This window comes from Leptodactylus fuscus, chromosome 2 (genome assembly GCF_031893055.1).
Source record: "Leptodactylus fuscus isolate aLepFus1 chromosome 2, aLepFus1.hap2, whole genome shotgun sequence".
Classification (NCBI taxonomy): domain Eukaryota; kingdom Metazoa; phylum Chordata; class Amphibia; order Anura; family Leptodactylidae; genus Leptodactylus; species Leptodactylus fuscus.
Genome location: NC_134266.1, coordinates 256,605,969 through 256,628,333, shown reverse-complemented (window position 1 = coordinate 256,628,333; position 22,365 = coordinate 256,605,969). Strand labels below are relative to the sequence as shown.

The 22,365-nt window shown below is 43.9% G+C and overlaps 1 protein-coding gene across 1 annotated transcript in view; it reads right to left on the bottom strand.

Moving 5' to 3' along the window:
• Positions 1–22,365, bottom strand: part of GUCY1A2 (guanylate cyclase 1 soluble subunit alpha 2) — a 137,602-nt gene that overhangs the window by 12,400 nt on the left and 102,837 nt on the right. The window contains exon 6 of the mRNA XM_075266123.1: positions 8,142–8,285. Coding sequence (XP_075122224.1) covers positions 8,142–8,285 — 144 coding nt within the window. The remainder of the gene's footprint in view (positions 1–8,141; positions 8,286–22,365) is intronic.

Sequence of the window (22,365 nt, the reverse complement as noted above, 5' to 3'; positions counted from 1 at the left end):
GTATTGGAGAGCTGCCTGGACTTTTTTGGATGAATGAACATATGACATTATTACACCCAATTTCACATTTGGTCTAATCTATCAAAACAGGCCTTATGGCCCATTGTAACTTTCTAGGTAGTCTAAAGAGTTAACGGGGTTGTCCAGATAAAAAAGAAAATTTTTTTTAGTCTAGCCCCAAAGCTTTAAGGAATTTTCCAGGCAGAATAAAAAAAATTTAAAAATTACACTAAACCTTTCCCTGGTGCTCTGTTACCCCCAATGTGGTCCAGTCCCCCTGGTCTGTTGTCTGCACACGCTATTGTGAAGGTTATAATCATGTAATGTATGAAAAACATTGTTATCCTTAAAGGCTGAATGCTAGATATAGTTGCTTATGTTTGAAACTGGTGTAATGTTATATGATACAAGTGCTTGGCTTGCTGCCAGAAGACATCTCCGCAAGGTTACCACGCAGGACCGGGAGTAGCTGGCTATATATGGAAATGCTTAAACTTTTTATGTTTGATTGACATGTCCCATACCAATCAGGAATGAATATGAAAACTTACATTGTTGTTATCTCCCTTCCTTACTCTGCTGCTATTTAAAGGGGCTCTATCACTGGGAAAGTCATTTTTAACTAATCACATGCTTGCATAGCCTTTAGAAAGACTATTCCACACCTAGCTTTAGTATGTAAATTGCCTCAGTGGTTTCTGAATAAGTCTGTTTTTATTCATATGCTAATGAGCTTCTAGCCAGCACAGGAAGTTCCCAGCAGCCTCCTCTCTTCTATTATCTCCTATGTGTGTGTGCAAACAGGAAGCTGCGTCATCAGCAGCAGCAGCAGTCTCCCATAGGAAACAATAGCAAAGAGCGTGCACGATATATCGTGCACCAGTCTAATTAGCATATAAATAAAAACGGACTTATTCAGAAACCACTGAGGCAATTTACATACCAGGTAGGTGTGGAATAGACTTTCTAAAGCCTATGCAAGGATGTGATTAGTTAAAAATGACTTTTCCCAGTGATAGAGCCCCTTTAACCCCACGTTGTTTTAATAAAAGTGCGTCAGTATTTCCTCTTTGGTTGAGAGATGAACTAATACCAACATTGTGTGTCTGGTGTCATTTCCTTACTGCTGGCACTCAGCCTAATTAATTAGTTACCCGGGATTATTGGTCAATTAGTCATAAACACGGCTTTGACCTTATCACTATTCAGACATTCGTGAAGGGCACATGATGCTACTACCTGTGACATCCCGGGGTCTCTTCACGTGACCATTGAGGCCAGTCAGCGGCTTCAGCGGAAGGGATCTCAGCTAGTGAGAAGCCAGAAGCCAGCCCAGCAAAAGGATCGGGCCCAAGTTGGGAGGACACTGGAGTAACGGGAACAGGTGAGGCCTATTATAGGCCTCTGGCCTATTCTAACAATGTTCATTTTGCCCGGACAACCCCTTTAAGCTTTAGGCTGAATTTCACGCGTGTGTTCGCCGTATTTACCAGCCTGACCTCCATGATGATAGGCGTCCCTTCCTCCCAGCAACATACTGTCTGGATAAGAATGATCGTCGGGGTATGACGGGTTGCAATGGGCAACAGAGATTTGTATCATTTGAGACAGTTTCCATCAATCCTAGACAACCTCTCCGATCGAACGCCGGGCCCTGATTGGTTGCTACGGGCAGTTTTTCCACCAGACACTTTTGATAAATGAGGCTTATTGTTCTACAAATAGATCCATCTCTGGATTAGTCACCAATACTTGGAATTCTGATTGAACAGATGAAAGCAATTTCTATGTTATATAAAAAGTACATGTATTTGCATTCGGCTGCTTGACATGAACAGGAACATTGAAGAGTAAGATAGTTGCTTAGTAACATTCGGTTTTCAAGGTGACATTTAAAACTTTCTTCTAAATTCATACAAAACATCTGCTATTTGTCAGACAAGACATTTCTCTTTAGAACGGAGCGACGCTAATAATGAATACTCTTACATAAAGCCAGGAAGAGTTACGTGAGCCTCTCTGCTAATGATACAATGCCAATCCCTGCAGCGGGTGGCTGTGCCAATTGCATTTCATTTTTAGAAAATGTCACTGGCAGCGCGCCAGGAAGGGCAGGCGAGGTATCGAAACTTCTAACTGCAAAACATATTTGAGAAAATAAACATTCGTATTATCCGTGTTTTTACAATATGTTGCCGAAAAATGTGCAGATTGGCTATGACAAAATTTGTGGGAACCCGAAATTATGCAACGGAGGAGGGAAAACCTACGACAGACGTGGGCGCTAGCTCCCGAGTGAGAGTCCTTTTCCTTCTGGAGAAGAGCTCATTTGCATATCTATTCCTATGGGACGCTAATGGATTATGGGCCAATTGTGTTACCCGCTTTTCACCAGGATACAGGGATCTGGATTTGCTACCAGGGTTGTTACATCCTTGGATGGTCCTAGTTTGGTGGCTACTAGAGATGAGCGAACACTGAAATGTCCGAGGTTCGAAATCCGATTCGAACAGCCGCACACTTTTCGGCTGTTCGAACGGATTTCGAACCCCATTATAGTCTATGGGGGGAAATGCTCATTTCAGGGGTAGGCAAAATTCGATAAAATTATATTTACCAAGTCCACGAGTGACGGTCGGGCTGGATTTCCCTTTAAGTCTTCTCCCGGTGCAGCGCCCCCGTGGCGTCTTCCAGCGGGAATTCACTCTGCCTAGGCATCGGGGCCTAGGCAGAGCCGACTGCGCATGCGTGGTCGGCTCTGCCCGGCCCGACGCCTGAGCAGAGCTGACTGCGCATGCGAGGGCATGCCCGCGCATGCGCAGTCAGCTCTGCCTAGGCTAGATGCCTAGGCAGAGTGAATTCCAGCCGGAAGACGCCGCGGGGACGCTGCACGGAGAAGACTTCTAAAGGTAAGAGAAGAACCAGCGTTGATTGGCAGACTGTATAACATTCTGCCAATCAACGCTGGTTCTGCATCGAACCTTAAACTTCGAACAGCTAGTAGTGTTAGATCGAGTACGAGTATCTCGAATACCGTAGTATTCGATCGAACACCTACTCGATCGAACACTACTTGCTCATCTCTAGTGGCTACTTATTAGGAGGGTCAGGACTTTGGTCCAGTGCTATGTAGACAAAGCAATAATGTGAACACAGGCTAAAATCATTAAAAAAACAGCCATTTTGTACACACTATATACCGTCAGTGATACAGGACTGGACTGATAGAGATACAGAATAAGAGACAGAATAAAATATATAGACCACAGAAGCGGGGTCGAGAACCGGAATTCAGGGCAGGACAACAGAACAAGTATCGGAGGTATTGCAGAAGCCCAAAGGGCACAGATAAACAGGTAATGAGAAGCCCAAAGTCTACAAGTAGTTATTATAGAAGCCCACAGGTAGCCCCAGTGATAGCTGATTTTTAGCTTATCTATAACATCACCCTAGGGGAACATAATACACAGTAGCGTAAGTAAAGTCTTGTGGGCCCCGGTGCAATCTTTTGTCCGGGGCCCCCTACTTCATCCCTACAGCAAATTCTTGATAGTGATGGTTATGGGTGCTAAGGAGTTTAATCCACCTTAGTGTGATTAGGGGAATCTGTGGGGCTCCTTGGCTTATGGGCCAGATGGAAGCGGCAATCTCAATACTGATGTCAGTGCTTATGGGCCCCCAAGGCTCCTGGGCCCCGATACGACTGTATTATCTGCACCCTCTCTACTTTATACTTTCTATTAATTCAGAATTACCTACTCTGCAGGAATTGTCCCCCTCCCCCCCAAGTCAAAAAATGGCTCTCCAAAATACTATATTGCAGGACAACTCCCATGAGGTGAGATATGAATATTCCCAAGCCTTCCGTAGGAATATTACTAGCTATGACCAGCCTCAATAGTCACATAGCAAAAGTCCCATTAACTGCAATACAGGGGCATTGCAGTCTATGAGACCTACAACTTCAAGCCCCCTAGAAGGTCTAATAAAATAGCGATTAAATTTAAAAAAAAAAATTCTAATCACCCCTTTTTTCACTAGATTTGTAATAAAAGTAAATGAATAAACCTAAACAAACTATACACCCCCATGATGATTTCCAGGGACTTTGCAGAAGGAAATTTGGTGTCAGAGGACCCATTATGTGATTTGCTATTGACAGCCAGCCACCATCGCCCTTGTTTGCAATGGTGTTGTGAACAAGAAATCTGGACTGCTGCACACTTAAACTGGAGCATCTATAGCAACTAATCCAGGTTCTATTTGGGATCTGACGATGGTTGGGTTCCAGTGTGAAGACCTCACAGTGAGCACTTCGTTCTTGCCTTGGCTGTGGAGTGACCCACTGCCCCAATTGCTGGTGTGATGATCTGGGGAGCCATCGCATGTGACAGTCGGTCACTCCTAGTAGTGATACAAGGGACTAACAGCTCAGTGATACGTACAGGACATCCTGCGACCACATATGTTGCCTGGCCTTTTCAGCACACAGCAAGGGTTTCCCAGGAATATCTCCAGCAGATTGTAGCATTTCCATGGCCTGCCTGATTGCGAGCATTTATGGGATCAGCCAGGACACCAGCTACAGCAGCCTACGAGTGTAGAGGAGCTAAAGGCCTAGCTGCAACATCTGTTGACAAATGAGCCGCAAGACACCATATGGAACCAATATGACGCCATACCCAACTATATGTCATCTTGTATACAGGCAAGAGGAAACCCAACAGAGCACTAGAGCCTCCATGCAATAGTACAGTGTACCCAATAACCTTCTCCTTTGACAGTAAATATTCACATAAATCATCCTTAAAGTCTCACTGAGAAAGTTCCATGGCGTTCCAACAACTCCTTCTTGGTGCGTTCTTTGTTTTGTTAACAAATTCATTTATTACTACATTTTGCACTTCAATGTGTTCAATACAAACACTACAGCTGGAATGGTCTTGCCATGTGGAAAAAAACCCATAAAAGTTCATCAAGAACAGGTAAAACCTTTAAAGGGATCCTATCAGTAAAAGTCATTCTTTTGTCCCTAAAACATAGGAATAGTCTTAGGAAAGTCTCTCACAGCACTGAGGGCGGGCCCCAGCACTCAAAAAGCACTAGGGACATCCCTAATTCTACAAGAGAACTCTCCAGTGCTGCCTCCATCTTCTTCAGGACGGCCTCTCCCTATGTCTTCTTCCGGCGGTGGCTTCAAACTTCTAAGTCTCGGGTCTAGGGCAAAGCCGACTGCGCATGCCTGCTGGCCACAAGAAAATGGCCCCTTACAATACCGAGGCCTAGAAGTTTGAAGCCAACCACTGGAAGAAGACACGAAGAAGACCCGATCCCGAAGAAGATGGAGGCAGTGCTGGAGAGTTCTCTCGCAGCATTGGGGACGCCCCCAGTGTTGTTTGAGCGGTGAGAAGCACCCCCAGTGCTGCGAGAGAACTCATTTGCATACTGACAAAAACCGGATTATATACCAAACAGCAGCCTGGAGAAGACATCTAAAGGTAGGAGACATACAGTATAGCCTTTCTTAAGGCTATTTCTACGTGATAGGGACAAAAAATTGACTTTTAATGATAGGATCCCTTTAAGATGTGAAACTGTATTCCCGCCACTCTTGCATGGCAGGTCTACACTCTGCCCCTATAACGAGGAAGAGAAAGTGCATGCTATATGTCGCTCGCTAGAATCTTCTGTACACAAATATTTGTCTAGATCAGGGGTGCTCACACTTTTTCAGCATGTGAGCTACTTTATTAGCTGACCAAAGCAAAAGATTTACTAGGGCGGGGCCGGGGCGGGCTTGTGGGTGGGATGGGCGTGTATGTGGGTGGGGCCAGGCGGATCGTGAGAGCAGGAGACAGCGGCGTTCTGTGGCCGCCCAGGGATCCCCGCTGTCTGCTTCTTCACAGCGCAGGCTGAGAGTTATCTCTGGACACTGGCAGGCTGGGGCTGCGTCAGCCCCGCCTGCCAGTGTCCGGAGATGACCCTCAGCCTGCACTGTGAACAAGCAGACACCGGGGATCCCTGCATCCCGCGATCGACCCATATGTCCTTTGCGATCTACCAGTAGATCGCGATCGACGTATTGGGCACCCCTGGTCTAGATCAAGAGCATTTGGAAACACGAGTATATATGTATTTATACAGTTGTAGCAATGTTAACCCAAACCTTCTGCAATTGAGTTAACTGCTGAAGCATGATATCTTATCAAAGACGATGACCAAAAAACAATAAAAAGCCATTTGAAAAACATTTTGACTTTTGATAGTTTTTTTTGGTTGTTTTCTGTGATAAGATATCACGTTGCAGCAGTTTAACCAATTGCAGACATTCTGGTTACCTCTGCTACATGTGTAAGAGTCCCAAAGGGTTAGAGGAGGGGGCAGATGACTGTAAGTGGATGAAGGTCAGAGACAGGTTAAAGACCGTTCAAGGGGTCAGGCAGAGGACAAGGGATGAAGGTCATTTGAAGTTTTCATAAAGCAAATAGTATAGGGAGGGGGCACATTCAGAAAGACAAGAGAAGCGCGCTTGTTTGGAGTCGCCTTATTGTGACACCCGTAACTTATTTTATATTTTCGTGTGTGGTGTCTTTTTTTGCGAGGTCTGATGCACTTTTTTATTTATACCATATTGGGGAATGTCTGATGATTTGACAGTTTTATTCAAATTTTTATGGACGTCAATACAGAATAAAAAAAAAGGGAAGGTTGGTTCTATTGATTTTTTTCCCGCAGCACCATTTGCTGTATGGGAAAAATATTTTTATGTTTGTACAACACCCGTTTTGGGACACGGGAATGTATAATAGGTTTGTTTGTTTTTATTTACTTATATTTCAAATCTAAGGAAAGGGGGGGTGATTCAATTTTTTTCTTGTATTTTTATATTTTTTAAAAATTTTATATTTATTTTTTTTTAACTATTTTATTAGCCTTCTAAGGGGCCTGAACCTGCAATCTTCTGACTGCAAGTCCCATGGACAACATGCAAAGCAGCTTTAAGAAAGCAAGAAGGACGACATGTACCGTTTACACATTTCAGAACGTAAAGTTCCTTAGTCATAGCCAATGGAAGCTTGAGTTCTGAAATGCGTGAGCGCTACATGTCGTTTTCATGCTTGCTCTCTTACGCTGATGAATTTGTCATTTTACATTACGCTACATTAAAAGCTACGTTTTAGGATCCCGGTCCGGTTTCTGTTTGCTGGACAGGTTCGGATTACTTTTGTGACATTGCAGTTTGTTAATCTCTAGCTGTAAGTGCAGAATCTCAAATGAAAAATAAACCTGGTGAAGTTATAAGAATCCATATGAATAATGCCAGAGGTTGCCAAATAATATCAGACCTCGAAAATAAAGTGATGATGTACAGAACGAGATAGATCTAATATTGAGCTTATAAAAAGCACCCAAATGATAAATTTTCATTACAACCATTAGTTGGACCTGAATTGGATTAACATCCATCTGCATTCCTTTCGTAGAATTCGCTTATGCCCATCTCCACCTCTATTCGGAGTTGATACAACTGGGTGCCACTAAATTTATAACCCAATGGATCCTTATTGTGCCCCATCAGGGCATGTCTTGATAGAGGGGTATCTCGGTCATGTACTATGTCGTTATAATGATCCCTCATTGCCGCCTGACTTCTCTTTTAGTCTTCCCCATTTGGGCGATCACATTGGGCTACATAAATGGCCGCTTTACTCTTACAACTTATAAACTACTTCACCGGATATACGCCATACAGTCACCACCACAATAATATCCTTTAAGTTTAGTAGATAACCAACTCATGCCCTCATGTGACATAACTCTGAACCTATCGGGTTTTTAGACTCCTCCCTCGGCTATAGGCTATATGAGGCTATATAGGCAAGATAAGGATGTTCTTCAAATCCTCATCTTATAGCAATAACCACCAATAATGTTGAACAATCCAGCCGACCTCCAACCTAGCCTCATCAAAGGTCCCACTTACATTGTCTCTGGTTTAGGATTGACAGCCAACAGGACCCTCCTATTACTTCTAACCTTTATTATGTATTTATTTTGGAGTTGCACATACAGATTTTCTTTCCATTTTGCATTTTTAAAGACCCAACATCCTCTGTCATAGCCATTGAGTATGAATGTACCTGAATGGGCCTCCCGTCAGGAGTAAGAACTTCTTCGGATAGCTCCATCATCTTTAAAGCCATTAGTGCAATGGGCTTGGCATGGCTTTTGCTCTTCCTGTGAAGTCCAGCTGCCACACAATATGCATCACCAATGGTCTCCACCTATTCCAAACAGAAAAGTATATTTCATCTGAATAACAAAGATTATCATGGCATAGGTTATATCATATAGATGTACTATACATTTCAACTTGGCTGGACACTTCCACATGTGTGTTAAAAGATGATCTTTTTTTGTGATATGATATCACAAAGTGATAAGCTATGCTTTATGTATCAAAGACATCGTGTGAATGCACCCTAAAGGAGAGATTCCCACAACTCTAAGGGTGCATTCAGACTACGTAACGCCGGGCGTGTATGAGAGCCGTACACGCCGGCATTACGGCAGACTGCCGAACACTTCCCATTCACTTCAATGGGAGCGCTCGTAACAGCGGCGTTTACGAGCGCTCCCATTGAAGTGAATGGGAAGTGTTCGGCAGTCTGCCGTAATGCCGGCGTGTACGGCTCTCATACACGCCCGGCGTTACGTAGTCTGAATGCACCCTAAGGGTGCATTCACACTGAGTAAACGCTAGCTTATTTTGTAGAGTAAAATTACACTTGTAAATTTTGCTATCCCATTGACTTCAATGATATTTTTTTACAAGTGTAAAAAATACGCCTGTAAAATGTCATTGAAGTCAATGGGATAGCAAAATTTACAAGTGTAATTTTACTTTACAAAATAAGCTAGCGTTTACTCAGTGTGAATGCACCCTAGGGTGCATTCACACTGAGTAAACGCTAGCTTATTCTGAACGTAAAACACGTTCAGAATAAGCGGCGTCTAAAGCAGCTCCATTCATTTCTATGGGAGCGGGGATACGAGCGCTCCCCATAGAAATGAATGGGCTGCTTCTTTCACTCCGTGCAGTCCCATTGAAGTGAATGGGGAGTGCCGGCGTGTACGCTCCGGCATGAGCAGAGCTTGCCGTATACGCCGGCACTCCCCATTCACTTCAATGGGACTGCTCGGAGTGAAAGAAGCAGCCCATTCATTTCTATGGGAGCGCTCGTATCCCCGCTCCCATAGAAATGAATGGAGCTGCTTTAGACGCCGCTTATTCTGAACGTGTTTTACGTTCAGAATAAGCTAGCGTTTACTCAGTGTGAATTCACCCTAAGGCTGCATTCACACAGAGTAACGCCAGGCGCCATTTGTGTGTCTTTTACGGCCGTCATAAAACATTTACATAGAGTTCTATAGGAAAAGATGGCCGTCATTTACGGCCGTCATTGTAATGACGGCTGTAAATGACGGCAGTAAATTACGGACGTCTTTTCGTATAGAACTCTATGTAAACATTTTATGACGGCCGTAAAAGACACACAAATTACGCCTGGCGTTACTCTGTGTGAATGGAGCCTAAGGGACTGGTTTCCCACAATTTTAACCAAAAGGGTGGAGATTCTCTCTACCTACCTAACTAGGGAAGCTAGCTGCTAAAATAGTGTCTTGCACAGATATGCACATATAGCATTTGAGGCTAAAGCACCAGACAGCCCAAACCTGTCTCCTTAAATAGAGGGAAGGTGGGTCCGATCAGCCAGCCCAGGTGCCCAAGCCAGGCGCCGATAGGTTGACACCACTGTCAGTCAGCAGACCAACCACGCCCATCGGCTGCAAGGGAATTAACCCCATGCATGCTGGACTAAGCAGTTACACCGGAACAGGCTGCGACCCTGATACCTTGGCCGCACCTGCCGCACAGTCCTAACACAGATATTGTATTGAACTGGTTTCGTAAAAGATTGGTTAGATTGGAGTTTAGAGTGGTCACATATGTTCAGAGAGACTGACTTTTATAATGCATGTTAAGACCAGTATATCCATATCAAAAAGGTCCCACCTGGAGCCAACTGAAGGCAGCCAACATCTTATTTTAAGGTTACTACCATATGGAACAGTCTAAGGCAGTCTGTCAGCAGGAAAATCAGTATCAAAACTTTCATATTCTGCTCTATTATCATGAAAATCCGGATTTAGTTCTTATGCAAATTCACTGAAACGTGCTTTTGGAGAATTTCTTCTCCTGATGGGGCCATGCTCTCCCCTTAAGTATTATCACCACTAACCCTATCTGCACTTAGGGGTAGTTATCTGGACTTAAGAGTGAAGCCCCAGCAGAAGAATTGCCCCTAATATCCCTTTCAGCTAAGTTGCATAAGAATAGAACACTGATTTTCATGAAAATGGAGCTGCAAAGCAGAAAAAGCCTACAGGGTGCTGCTATTCATTTGATACCAGTTTTCTCGCTGTCTACCGCTAAATAATGTCACATATATACAGTATAGAGGACCGGCTTCGCACGGGTATATTACATGTTATGTTTGTGTAGTGGCCCCATAACAATTGTCCAATTTTGCACTGAAGTATTTTGTATGTGGTTTGTGTGTATGTCCATAAGCGTCATGTGATTATGTGTATCTCATTTTGAATGTCAGTGAAAAACCTGTGATTAGTTGTTATGGATACCTGGAGTAAAGCTGTATCTAATCCTTCCCCGTGTAGTACTGTGTTTAGATGCAAGTATCCAATCCTTGTTGGTGTGGTACTTTGTGCAGATGCACATATCTAATCCTCCCCATGTGATATTGTGTGAAGAGGCGCGTATCTAATCCTCCAGTAAGTGAAACTGTGTGTAGACGCGCGTATCTAATGACTCTGGCGTGTGGTACTGTGTGCAGATGCGCATATCTAATCCTCCCCCATGTGGAACTGTGTGCTGAGACGCGTATCTAATTCTCTGGCATGTGGTACTGTATGCAGAGGCCTGTATCTAATCCTCCCCTGTGTGGTATTGTGTGAAGAGGCGCGTATCTAATCCTACGGCGTGTGGAACTCTGTGTAGACGCGCGTGTCCAATCCCCCGGCATGTGGTACTGTGTGTAAACGCGCGTATCTAATCCTCCCCCGTGTGATACTGTGTGCTGAGACGTGTATCTAATTCTCTGGCTTGTGGTACTGTGTGCAGAGGCATGTATCTAATCCTCTAAAGTGTGATACTGTGTGCACACACGTATCTAATCCTCCCCTGTGTGGTACTGTGTGAAGAGGCGCGTATCTAATCCTACTGCATGTGGTACTGTGTTCAGACGCGTGTATCTAATTCTATGGCGTGTACAACTGTGTGCAGACGCGCGTATCTAATCCTCTGGAGTGTGGAACTGTGTGTAGATGTGTGTATCTAATCCTACGGCATGTGGTACTCTGTGCAGACGTGTGTATCTAATCCTATGGCGTGTACAACTGTGTGCAGACGCACGTATCTAATCTTCTGGAGTGTGGATCTGTGTGTAGACGCGCGTATCTAATTCTACGGCATGTGGTACTGTGTGCAGACGCGCGTATCTAATCCTCCCCATGTGGTACTGTGTGTAGACGTGCGTATCTAATCCTACGGCATGTGGTACTGTGTGCAGACGTGTGTATCTAATCCTATGGCGTGTACAACTGTGTGAAGACACGTGTATCTAATCCTCCCCTGTGTGGTATTGTGTGAAGAGGTGCGTATCTAATCCTACAGTGTGTGGAACTGTGTGTAGAAGCGTGTATCCAATCCCCCGGCATGTGGTACTGTGTGCAGACGTGCGTATATAATCCTATGGCGTGTGGTACTGTGTGTAGACGCGCGTATCTAATCCTCCCCCGTGTGATACTGTGTGCTGAGATGCATATCTAATTCTCTGGCTTGTGGTACTGTGTGCAGAGGCATGTATCTAATCCTCCAAAGTGTGGTACTGTGTGCACACACACATATCTAATCCTCCCCTGTGTGGTATTGTGTGAAGAGGCGCGTATCTAATCCTTCGGCGTGTGGAACTGTGTGTAGACGCGCGTATCTAATCCTACTGCATGTGGTACTGTGTGAAGACGCGTGTATCTAATCCTATGGCGTGTACAACTGTGTGAAGACACGTGTATCTAATCCTCCCCTGTGTGGTATTGTGTGAAGAGGTGCGTATCTAATCCTACAGTGTGTGGAACTGTGTGTAGACGCATGTATCCAATCCCCCAGCATGTGGTACTGTGTGCAGACGCGCATATATAATCCTATCGCATGTGGTACTGTGTTTAGACGTGCGTATCTAATCCTCCCCCATGTGGTACTGTGTGCTGAGATGCATATCTAATTCTCTGGCTTGTGGTACTGTGTGCAGAGGCATGTATCTAATCCTCCAAAGTGTGGTACTGTGTGCACACACACATATCTAATCCTCCCCTGTGTGGTATTGTGTGAAGAGGCGCGTATCTAATCCTTCGGCGTGTGGAACTGTGTGTAGACGCGCGTATCTAATCCTACTGCATGTGGTACTGTGTGAAGACGCGTGTATCTAATCCTATGGCGTGTACAACTGTGTGAAGACACGTGTATCTAATCCTCCCCTGTGTGGTATTGTGTGAAGAGGTGCGTATCTAATCCTACAGTGTGTGGAACTGTGTGTAGACGCATGTATCCAATCCCCCAGCATGTGGTACTGTGTGCAGACGCGCGTATATAATCCTATCGCATGTGGTACTGTGTTTAGACGTGCGTATCTAATCCTCCCCCATGTGGTACTGTGTGCTGAGATGCATATCTAATTCTCTGGCTTGTGGTACTGTGTGCAGAGGCATGTATCTAATCCTCCAAAGTGTGGTACTGTGTGCACACACACATATCTAATCCTCCCCTGTGTGGTATTGTGTGAAGAGGCGCGTATCTAATCCTTCGGCGTGTGGAACTGTGTGTAGACGCGCGTATCTAATCCTACTGCATGTGGTACTGTGTGAAGACGCGTGTATCTAATCCTATGGCGTGTACAACTGTGTGAAGACACGTGTGTCTAATCCTCCCCTGTGTGGTATTGTGTGAAGAGGTGCGTATCTAATCCTACAGTGTGTGGAACTGTGTGTAGACGCATGTATCCAATCCCCCAGCATGTGGTACTGTGTGCAGACGCGCGTATATAATCCTATCGCATGTGGTACTGTGTTTAGACGTGCGTATCTAATCCTCCCCCATGTGGTACTGTGTGCTGAGACGCGTATCTAATTCTCTGGCTTGTGGTACTGTGTGCAGAGGCATGTATCTAATCCTCCAAAGTGTGGTACTGTGTGCACACACACGTATCTAATCTTCCCCTGTGTGGTATTGTGTGAAGAGGCGCGTATCTAATCCTTCGGCGTGTGGAACTGTGTGTAGACGCATGTATCTAATCCTACTGCATGTGGTACTGTGTGAAGACGCGTGTATCTAATCCTATGGCATGTACAACTGTGTGCAGACGCGCGTATCTAATCCTAAGGCATGTGGTACTCTGTGCAGATGCGTGTATCTAATCCTATGGCGTGTACAAATGTGTGCAGACGCGCGTATCTAATCCTCTGGAGTGTGGAACTGTGTGTAGATGCCTGTATCTAATCCTTCGGTATGTGGAACCGTGTGCAGACGTACGTATCAAATCCTTCAGTGTGTGGAACTGTGTGCAGTAGCGCGTATTTAATTCTCTGGTTTGTGGGACTGTGTGCAGACCCGTGTATCTAATCCTCTGGCGTGTGATACTGTGTGCTGATCTGTGTATCTAATCCTCTGATGCGTGTATCTCAGTTTGGATATCAGTGTTGTATTGTGCATGTGGAGTGACCGTGTGTATTGCAGTTGGAATATGAGTGAAAGACTTGCAGGTTTGTATTGGCTAAGGGGGGGGGGGGGCACTGTGTTTGAAATGCTGTATCTCAGCAACGGTACGTCCGAGCGAGTTGGAGTCTCATCTTAAACCTTCCCGGATACCTGAAGTATGTCTGTACCAAATTTGGTGAAGATCGGTCCAGCCGTTTGGTTCGCATTAGAGCACAGACAGACAGACAGACAGACAGACAGACAGAAATTCATTTTTATAATATAGGGAGATATACAATTTTATGTTACAAAGAACAGATATAAGTTATGTAGTGAACAGTTCCCTGAATTGCAGTTTTGGAGGTTGTACAGACAGTGTCACCTCCTCATGGGCACCTAATAGAAGACTGTGACACTTTCACAGGGATCATGTGAAAAAGAGCAGATCTGGAGCTCCAACCCTACAAATAGATATAATATTATTCTGCTCAGCATTGTGGACCTAAAACAAAATCATCTACTACTCAGACATAAGGTTCAGTTAGGAATGACCCTAATACCAAAAGGACATGGAAAATGAATTCAGACTATTGGTATATACAGTCCTATGAAAAAGTTTGGGCACCCCTATTAATCTTAATCATTTTTTGTTCTAAATATTTTGGTGTTTGCAACAGCCATTTCAGTTTGATATATCTAATAACTGATGGACACAGTAATATTTCAGGATTGAAATGAGGTTTATTGTACTAACAGAAAATGTGTAATATGCATTAAACCAAAATTTGACCGGTGCAAAAGTATGGGCACCCTTATCATTTTATTGATTTGAATTCCCCTAACTACTTTTTACTGACTTACTGAAGCACAAAATTGGTTTTGTAACCTCAGTGAGCTTTGAACTTCATAGCCAGATGTATCCAATCATAAGAAAAGGTATTTAAGGTGGCCAATTGCAAGTTGATCTCCTATTTGAATCTCCTCTGAAGAGTGGCATCATGGGCTACTCAAAACAACTCTCAAATGATCTGAAAACAAAGATTGTTCAACATAGTTGTTCAGGGGAAGGATACAAAAAGTTGTCTCAGAGATTTAACCTGTCAGTTTCCACTGTGAGGAACATAGTAAGGAAATGGAAGACCACAGGGACAGTTCTTGTTAAGCCCAGAAGTGGCAGGCCAAGAAAAATATCAGAAAGGCAGAGAAGAAGAATGGTGAGAACAGTCAAGGACAATCCACAGACCACCTCCAAAGAGCTGCAGCATCATCTTGCTGCAGATGGTGTCACTGTGCATCGGTCAACAATACAGCGCACTTTGCACAAATAGAAGCTGTATGGGAGAGTGATGAGAAAGAAGCCGATTCTGCACGTACGCCACAATTAGAGTTGCCTGAGGTATGAAAAAGCACATTTGGACAAGGCAGCTTCATTTTGGAAACAAAAATTGAGTTGTTTGGTTATAAAAAAAGGCGTCATGCATGGCGTCCAAAAAGAAACAGCATTCCAAGAAAAACACATGCTACCCACTGTAAAATTTGGTGGAGGTTCCATCATGCTTTGGGGCTGTGTGGCCAATGCCGGTACCGGGAATCTTGTTAAAGTTGAGGGTCGCATGGATTCCACTCAGTATCAGCAGATTCTTGAGAATAATGTTCAAGAATCAGTGACGAAGTTGAAGTTACGCCGGGGATGGATATTTCAGCAAGACAATGATCCAAAACACCGCTCCAAATCCTCAGGCATTCATGCAGAGGAACAATTACAATGTTCTGGAATGGCCATCCCAGTCCCCAGACCTGAATATCATTGAACATCTGTGGGATGATTTGAAGCGGGCTGTCCATGCTCGGCGACCATCTAACTTAACTGAACTTGAATTGTTTGTCCAAAATACCTTTATCCAGGATCCAGGAACTGATTAAAAGCTACAGGAAGCGACTAGAGGCTGTTATCTTTGCAAAAGGAGGATCTACTAAATATTAATGTCACTTTTCTGTTGAGGTGCCCATACTTTTGCACCGGTCAAATTTTGGTTTAATGCATATTGCACATTTTCTGTTAGTACAATAAACCTCATTTCAATCCTGAAATATTACTGTGTCCATCAGTTATTAGATATATCAAACTGAAATGGCTGTTATAAACACCAAAATATTTAGAACTAAAAATGATTAAGATTAATAGGGGTGCCCAAACTTTTTCATAGGACTGTATGATTGTTACAATGAAGCGCCATGTTTACCATGATTGTGTGCATTATCCCTTCTCAGAGGAATAATGTATTGTGTTGTAACATCCATGCATTATACATTTTGTCTACATAATCTCTTTACTGTGACATCACTGTGTGCATTATCTCTGTACTGTGACATCACTGTGTGTATTATCCCTGTACTGTGACATCACTGTGTGTATTATCTCTGTACTGTGACATCACTGTGTGTATTATCTCTGTACTGTGACATCACTGTGTGTATTATCTCTGTACTGTGACATCACTGTGTGTATTATCTCTGTACTGTGACATCACTGTGTGTATTATCCCTGTACTGTGACATCACTGTGTGTATTATCTCTGTACTGTGACATCACTGTGTGTATTATCCCTGTACTGTGACATCACTGTGTGTATTGTCCCTGTACTGTGACATCACTGTGTGTATTATCCCTGTACTGTGACATCACTGTGTGTATTATCCTTGTACTGTGACATCACTGTGTGTATTATCCCTGTACTGTGACATCACTGTGTGTATTATCCTTGTACTGTGACATCACTGTGTGTATTATCCCTGTACTGTGACATCACTGTGTGTATTATCCCTGTACTGTGACATCACTGTGTGTATTATCTCTGTACTGTGACATCACTGTGTATATTATCCCTGTACTGTGACAACACTGTGTGTATTATCCCTGTACTGTGATATCACTGTGTGTATTATCCTGTACTGTGACATCACTGTGTGTATTATCCCTGTACTGTGACATCACTGTGTGTATTGTCCCTGTACTGTGACATCACTGTGTGTATTATCCCTGTACTGTGACATCACTGTGTGTATTATCCTTGTACTGTGACATCACTGTGTGTATTATCCTTGTACTGTGACATCACTGTGTGTATTATCCCTGTACTGTGACATCACTGTGTGTATTATCCCTGTACTGTGACATCACTGTGTGTATTATCTCTGTACTGTGACATCACTGTGTGTATTATCTCCTGTACTGTGACATCACTGTGTGTATTATCCCTGTACTGTGACATCACTGCGTGTATCATCTCTGTACTGTGACATCACTGCGTGTATTATCCCTGTACTGTGACATCACTGTGTGTATTATCCCTGTACTGTGACATCACTGTGTGTATTATCCCTGTACTGTGACATCACTGCGTGTATTATCCCTGTACTGTGACATCACTGCGTGTATCATCTCTGTACTGTGACATCACTGCGTGTATTATCCCTGTACTGTGACATCACTGCGTGTATCATCTCTGTACTGTGACATCACTGTGTGTATTATCCCTGTACTGTGACATCACTGTGTGTATTATCCCTGTACTGTGACATCACTGTGTGTATTATCCCTGTACTGTGACATCACTGTGTGTATTATCCCTGTACTGTGACATCACTGTGTGTATTATCCCTGTACTATGACATCACTGTATGTATTACCCCTGTACTGTGACACCACTGTGTATATTATCCCTGTACTGTGACATCACTGTGTGTATTATCTCTGTACTGTGACATCAATGTGTGGATTGTTCCTGTATTGTGACATCACTACGTACATTATGCCTGTACTGTGACACCACTATGTATATTATTATTACAACACTGTAACATCATTATTGTGAGCTTGATAGAATAGTGAAAAAAAGTAATCACTAGTCACCATTCCACTATTAGTTTGCAATAAAACCATACCTGCCTAACTACCGCCACCACCTGTGTAACAAAATAGTTATCAGAGGGGACGTTATTGGTGTCACAAACAGCTAACGGCAATGATCTTCACTAAACGTTACCCCAGCTATAGCCCAAGCTTGCAAAGATGGCTTGCAGATTTTACTTACTACTAATCCCCAGAATCACTCTAGAGAGGTGTGACTTAGACAGAGGTTCTGCCTAACAATAATAGTCACAAGAAGTGTTAGTGGTATCTGAAACTAAAAGTAACAGGAAGTGACATGAACACAGGGGTTGTGCCTAATACACAGTCACAGGAAGTGATGTAGGCACAGGGGGTGGTGCCTAATACTAACAGTTCAGAAAAGGGGCAACACGGTGGCTCAGTGGTTAGCACTGTAGCCTTGCAGCGCTGGAGTCCTGGGTTCAAATCTTGCCAGGAACTATATCTGCAAGGAGTTTGTATGTTCTCCCCTTGTTTGTGTGGATTTCCTCCCATTCTACAAAGACACACTGATAGGGAAAAATATGTACATTGTGATTCCTATATGGGGCTCACAATCTACATAAAAAGAGATAATATTTCATTTTTTTAACTAAACTAAAACCTTTGCATGATATTTTGGGCTGCTGTATAACACCCCATGGCACGAAATGTTTTCTGAGCTAATAAAACATAACTGGTATTAAGGGCAGATGGATACGAGAACAAAAATATTTGTAAACAAGGGAACACAATGTATCAGCAGGTGTAGAAACAGACGCAATCTAAAGATAAAACGAAACGTGGTTCTTATTCAAGCCATCATTGGAGGCGTTTAACCCCATCTCAGCGCCGCGCCTCAGTACGAGGCTGCAGAACAGAACACAATCTTTATGAAGTCGATCATTTCTTTGTTTGTTTTCCGTGGATTGCATTAAGAAGGTAATAGTGTCATTTCCTGCAGAAGGACAATGTAGCAGAGCTGTGATGGTGGATCAACTGGAAGGCTCTGCCATTACTGGGGTGGACACAAGAAGGAGGTGCATGGCCCTTTCTGCAGGCACATCTGCCACCTATATCTTCTCATATTTGATGGCCCAAGTAGTAAGTTCTGAGCAAAGGACCAAGAGATTCCTCTAGTCCTTGAAGAAGTAAGGAAGTGCCAAGAGCAGTGAGAACGAGCTAGAGCCCTAACTGGCCTGGAGATTAACCAGCCAGTCCAGACTGCGCCCAAGTAAAAGACTTGAGGAAGAAGAAGATTGCTCCTGTAACTGATCAGTGCAATGACCTAGCCTGGTCCGCAGGCTAGACTGGGCACCCTGTTCACCTACACCCCGCAGTGGGTATAGAGACATTTTTAGGACTTTTTTTGAGAGAAAGTGCTACAAAGAAAAGCAAAGACAGCCTTAGGGATTTGGGTTTGGGAGAAAATCGCAGCGTTTTACAGTGAGGGCAAAGTGGATGGGATTCTAACGAATCCCATGCCCATGTTGCGGTAAAAACCGCGCTGTGGACACACGTGCATGTCAATTCTACCTATGGAAATGCTGGCGGTATAATTGCAACTGGCAACTTTCTGTCTAAAGCGCTGCAGGAAGAACCGCGATTCGTGGTCACTGCAGTTTTTCCTGCAGCGCTTTTTTGCTGCACATGGGGCCTTAGCAAGGAAGTACTGGCAATGGGTGTACTCAGCCTCAACTCACAGTGGTAAGCACTGCAGGAAATTCCATACATTGATGCTCTTTTGCTGTGTTCTATCTCAAGTAAAGTTACAAGTTACCGTGTTCTTGCAAACCGCGTGTCTCCTGAGTCTTATTATCATGACCAACATGGGCACTCCAATTCCCATTAGGCTGAGGAAGGCTGACCTCAACTTGGATGTGCTTGGAAGAAACCACTATCACCACCATCAGGTACCCTGCAGGCCCCCTCAGCAGTGCACCAGCCCAGGAGGAGAGTTGGAGGGATTATAATTCATAGCTGATGTGACAAGCTCAAGTATTGTCATTCACAGCCTTTGGGTAGTCGATTCGGGGCCTCCAGACTGAGGGATGCTTTATGCAGCGGCTCTCTGATGGTGCTGATAGGAGAAGGCAAAGTGGGGCCAGTGAGGAGGAGGAGCAGAGATCTAGGACAATGAAGGGGTTCACAAGAACATTTTTGGTGCAATATGACAGAATAGGGATCATTGATAACATTCCAGCTAGTTTCGAGCACTAAAGGTGTAGTAGTAACATATATGGTTGTCTAAGGCAGTGAAAGGGGTTTACAAAAAGTGCATAATGGCCACATCCCATCTCGGATTGTGAAAGGGTTAGGCCTTGTTCACATCTGCGTTGGAAATCCGTTCGGGGTAGTCCACATGGAGCCACCCGAACAGACTACCGAACGCAATGGCAAGCAGTGTACAGTGAAAGGACATGGACTCCATAGACTATAATGGGGTCCATGTGCTCTCTGCATGGTCTCCGCACGGAACATGCAGACACAAAAGTAGTTCATGATCTACTTTCCTATCCACATGACTTGTGCGGAGACCGTGCAGAAAGCACACGGACCCCATTATAGTCTATGGGGTCCTTGTGCGTTCCAATGCATTCAGTAGTCCATTCGGAGGGGTCCCCATGCGGACTCCCCTAAACAGATTACCAATGCAGATGTGAATGAGGCCTTAATGGTGACATCCCTAATAGTTTCAATCAGTGAAGGTATAATAGTAACCTCTAAGGTCCTGAAAGGGGTTAATGATAATATCCCTAGTGGTCTATGGCAGTAATGTTAACACCTCCGGTAGTCTAGGGTTGCAAAAAGGTTAAAGATAGCCCATCACTTTTAGATTGGCAAGGGTCCAACTGTTTGGACACCCCCATATCAGCTGTTTCCTATTACATGCTGGGCGCCGCGCCGCGCATTCGCTGTACTTTTAGATTTGAATAGGACATTGCTCAGTACCCATATCTTGTGCTGCTAAAAGTATAACAACTGAGAAGCGCTTGGCATGTGAACAATGCCGGGATCTGCACGCTCCAAACAGCTAATCTAAGGGTCGTGACAGTCAGACCCACGCCAATCTAAAATTAATGATTTATCTTTAACCCCTTCTTACATAGCCAGTTCACCTTTTGGAGTTTTGATTTTTTTTCACCCCTACCTTCCAAAAGCCTGTATATTTTTCCATGCACAGAAGTATATGAGGGCTTATTTTTTGTATGACATTGTATTTCAGTATTGCGCCATGTAATGTCCTGTGCAGTGCAAGCAGTACTTAGTGGAAACCACATGAACCCCATTATAGTTTATGGGGTCCACGGGTTTCCTTTAGGTAACCGCTTTTTAATCCGTATAGGTTTCTGTTCGGAGGGGTCCCCAAGGGGTCCCCAAGATGTGAAACAGGCCTTAAGATATGGCGGTAGTATAAATATTTACAAATACAAGTGCGTTTATTAACCCTTCGATACACCAGAGCAATGGTTTGCATCATTTGTGCTCTCACTAATGGTCTCCACTGTCATGAACAAAGCCTCGCTGCTTGCATAACGCTTATACGTGAGCATGATGATATACAACGTGGGCTAGGGATATAGAATTATAAGCTAGACCAAACAACAAGTCAACCATTAAAGTCATATTTCATACTTTGCCTAACTTGATATAGGTTCTCACAGCGCAGCCGACCAAGAACAAGCCAAGTAAATCCCAGGAAACTCGGAATGAATGAGAAAGTAGAAGATAACGCTACGGAGCCAACGGGGGAAAAAAAATCATTTATTTGTAAAATTAAGACTTCAGTGATCAGATAGGAAAACACAGACCAGTAACCCATAAAATGAAGTCCAGCTCTGTCGGAGTTTAATGAGGTTTATACCAGAAGCGCAACACTGGATTGTTATCAATAAAGTGGCCATGGAGAAAACTTAAAGGAACGGAGCAGACAAAACTAATACATTGGGGGGTGAATGAAGCTAACTAATTCAGACTGATACGTTACTTTTATCAAGCCATGGTTTTGGAAATCGCAGCAAACCGCATTGCCAGAGGTTTCCCGATAGGTATGATTAAAGCAGAAAGTGCTCCGAGGAAACCTCTGCGGAATTTCTATGAAAAGAACTGCAGGAAAAATCACTTTCCTTTGCCACTGTGTTTTTTTCCTCAGTGCTTTTTGGCTGCAGCCCACTATGTGGGGTATTAGCCTTAGGGGAAAGTCATATCTTCCTTAGAAAGATCACAAACCGGTTTGATCACCTAAAATCTGTCCAGCATGAAACATCAAATATTATGGGGGAGGAGGGAGATGCAACCGCAGTAAGATTGTAAATTGTAAGAAGAGATCATGTTAAAGTTCCTCAGCCTGTGTGTAAAACTCCTGCTGTGAGAGGGGAGAGGGAGCAGCAGTCAGACATCTGACTAGCAGAGCGCACAAAAGCATAACCCCATTTTAGTAGCTTTGGAAGCTATGACAACACAGGATCACTAGCAAATCTTTAATAGATTGCCATATATATTAATACATCTGGTTGGTGGGAAGAATATGCAAATCTGACTTCCATGATGTAATTAGGATGTCAGTGCCTCAAGTATGCACACCAATAGAGGGCGCTGACTGAGAATGTGCAAGTCTAACTTC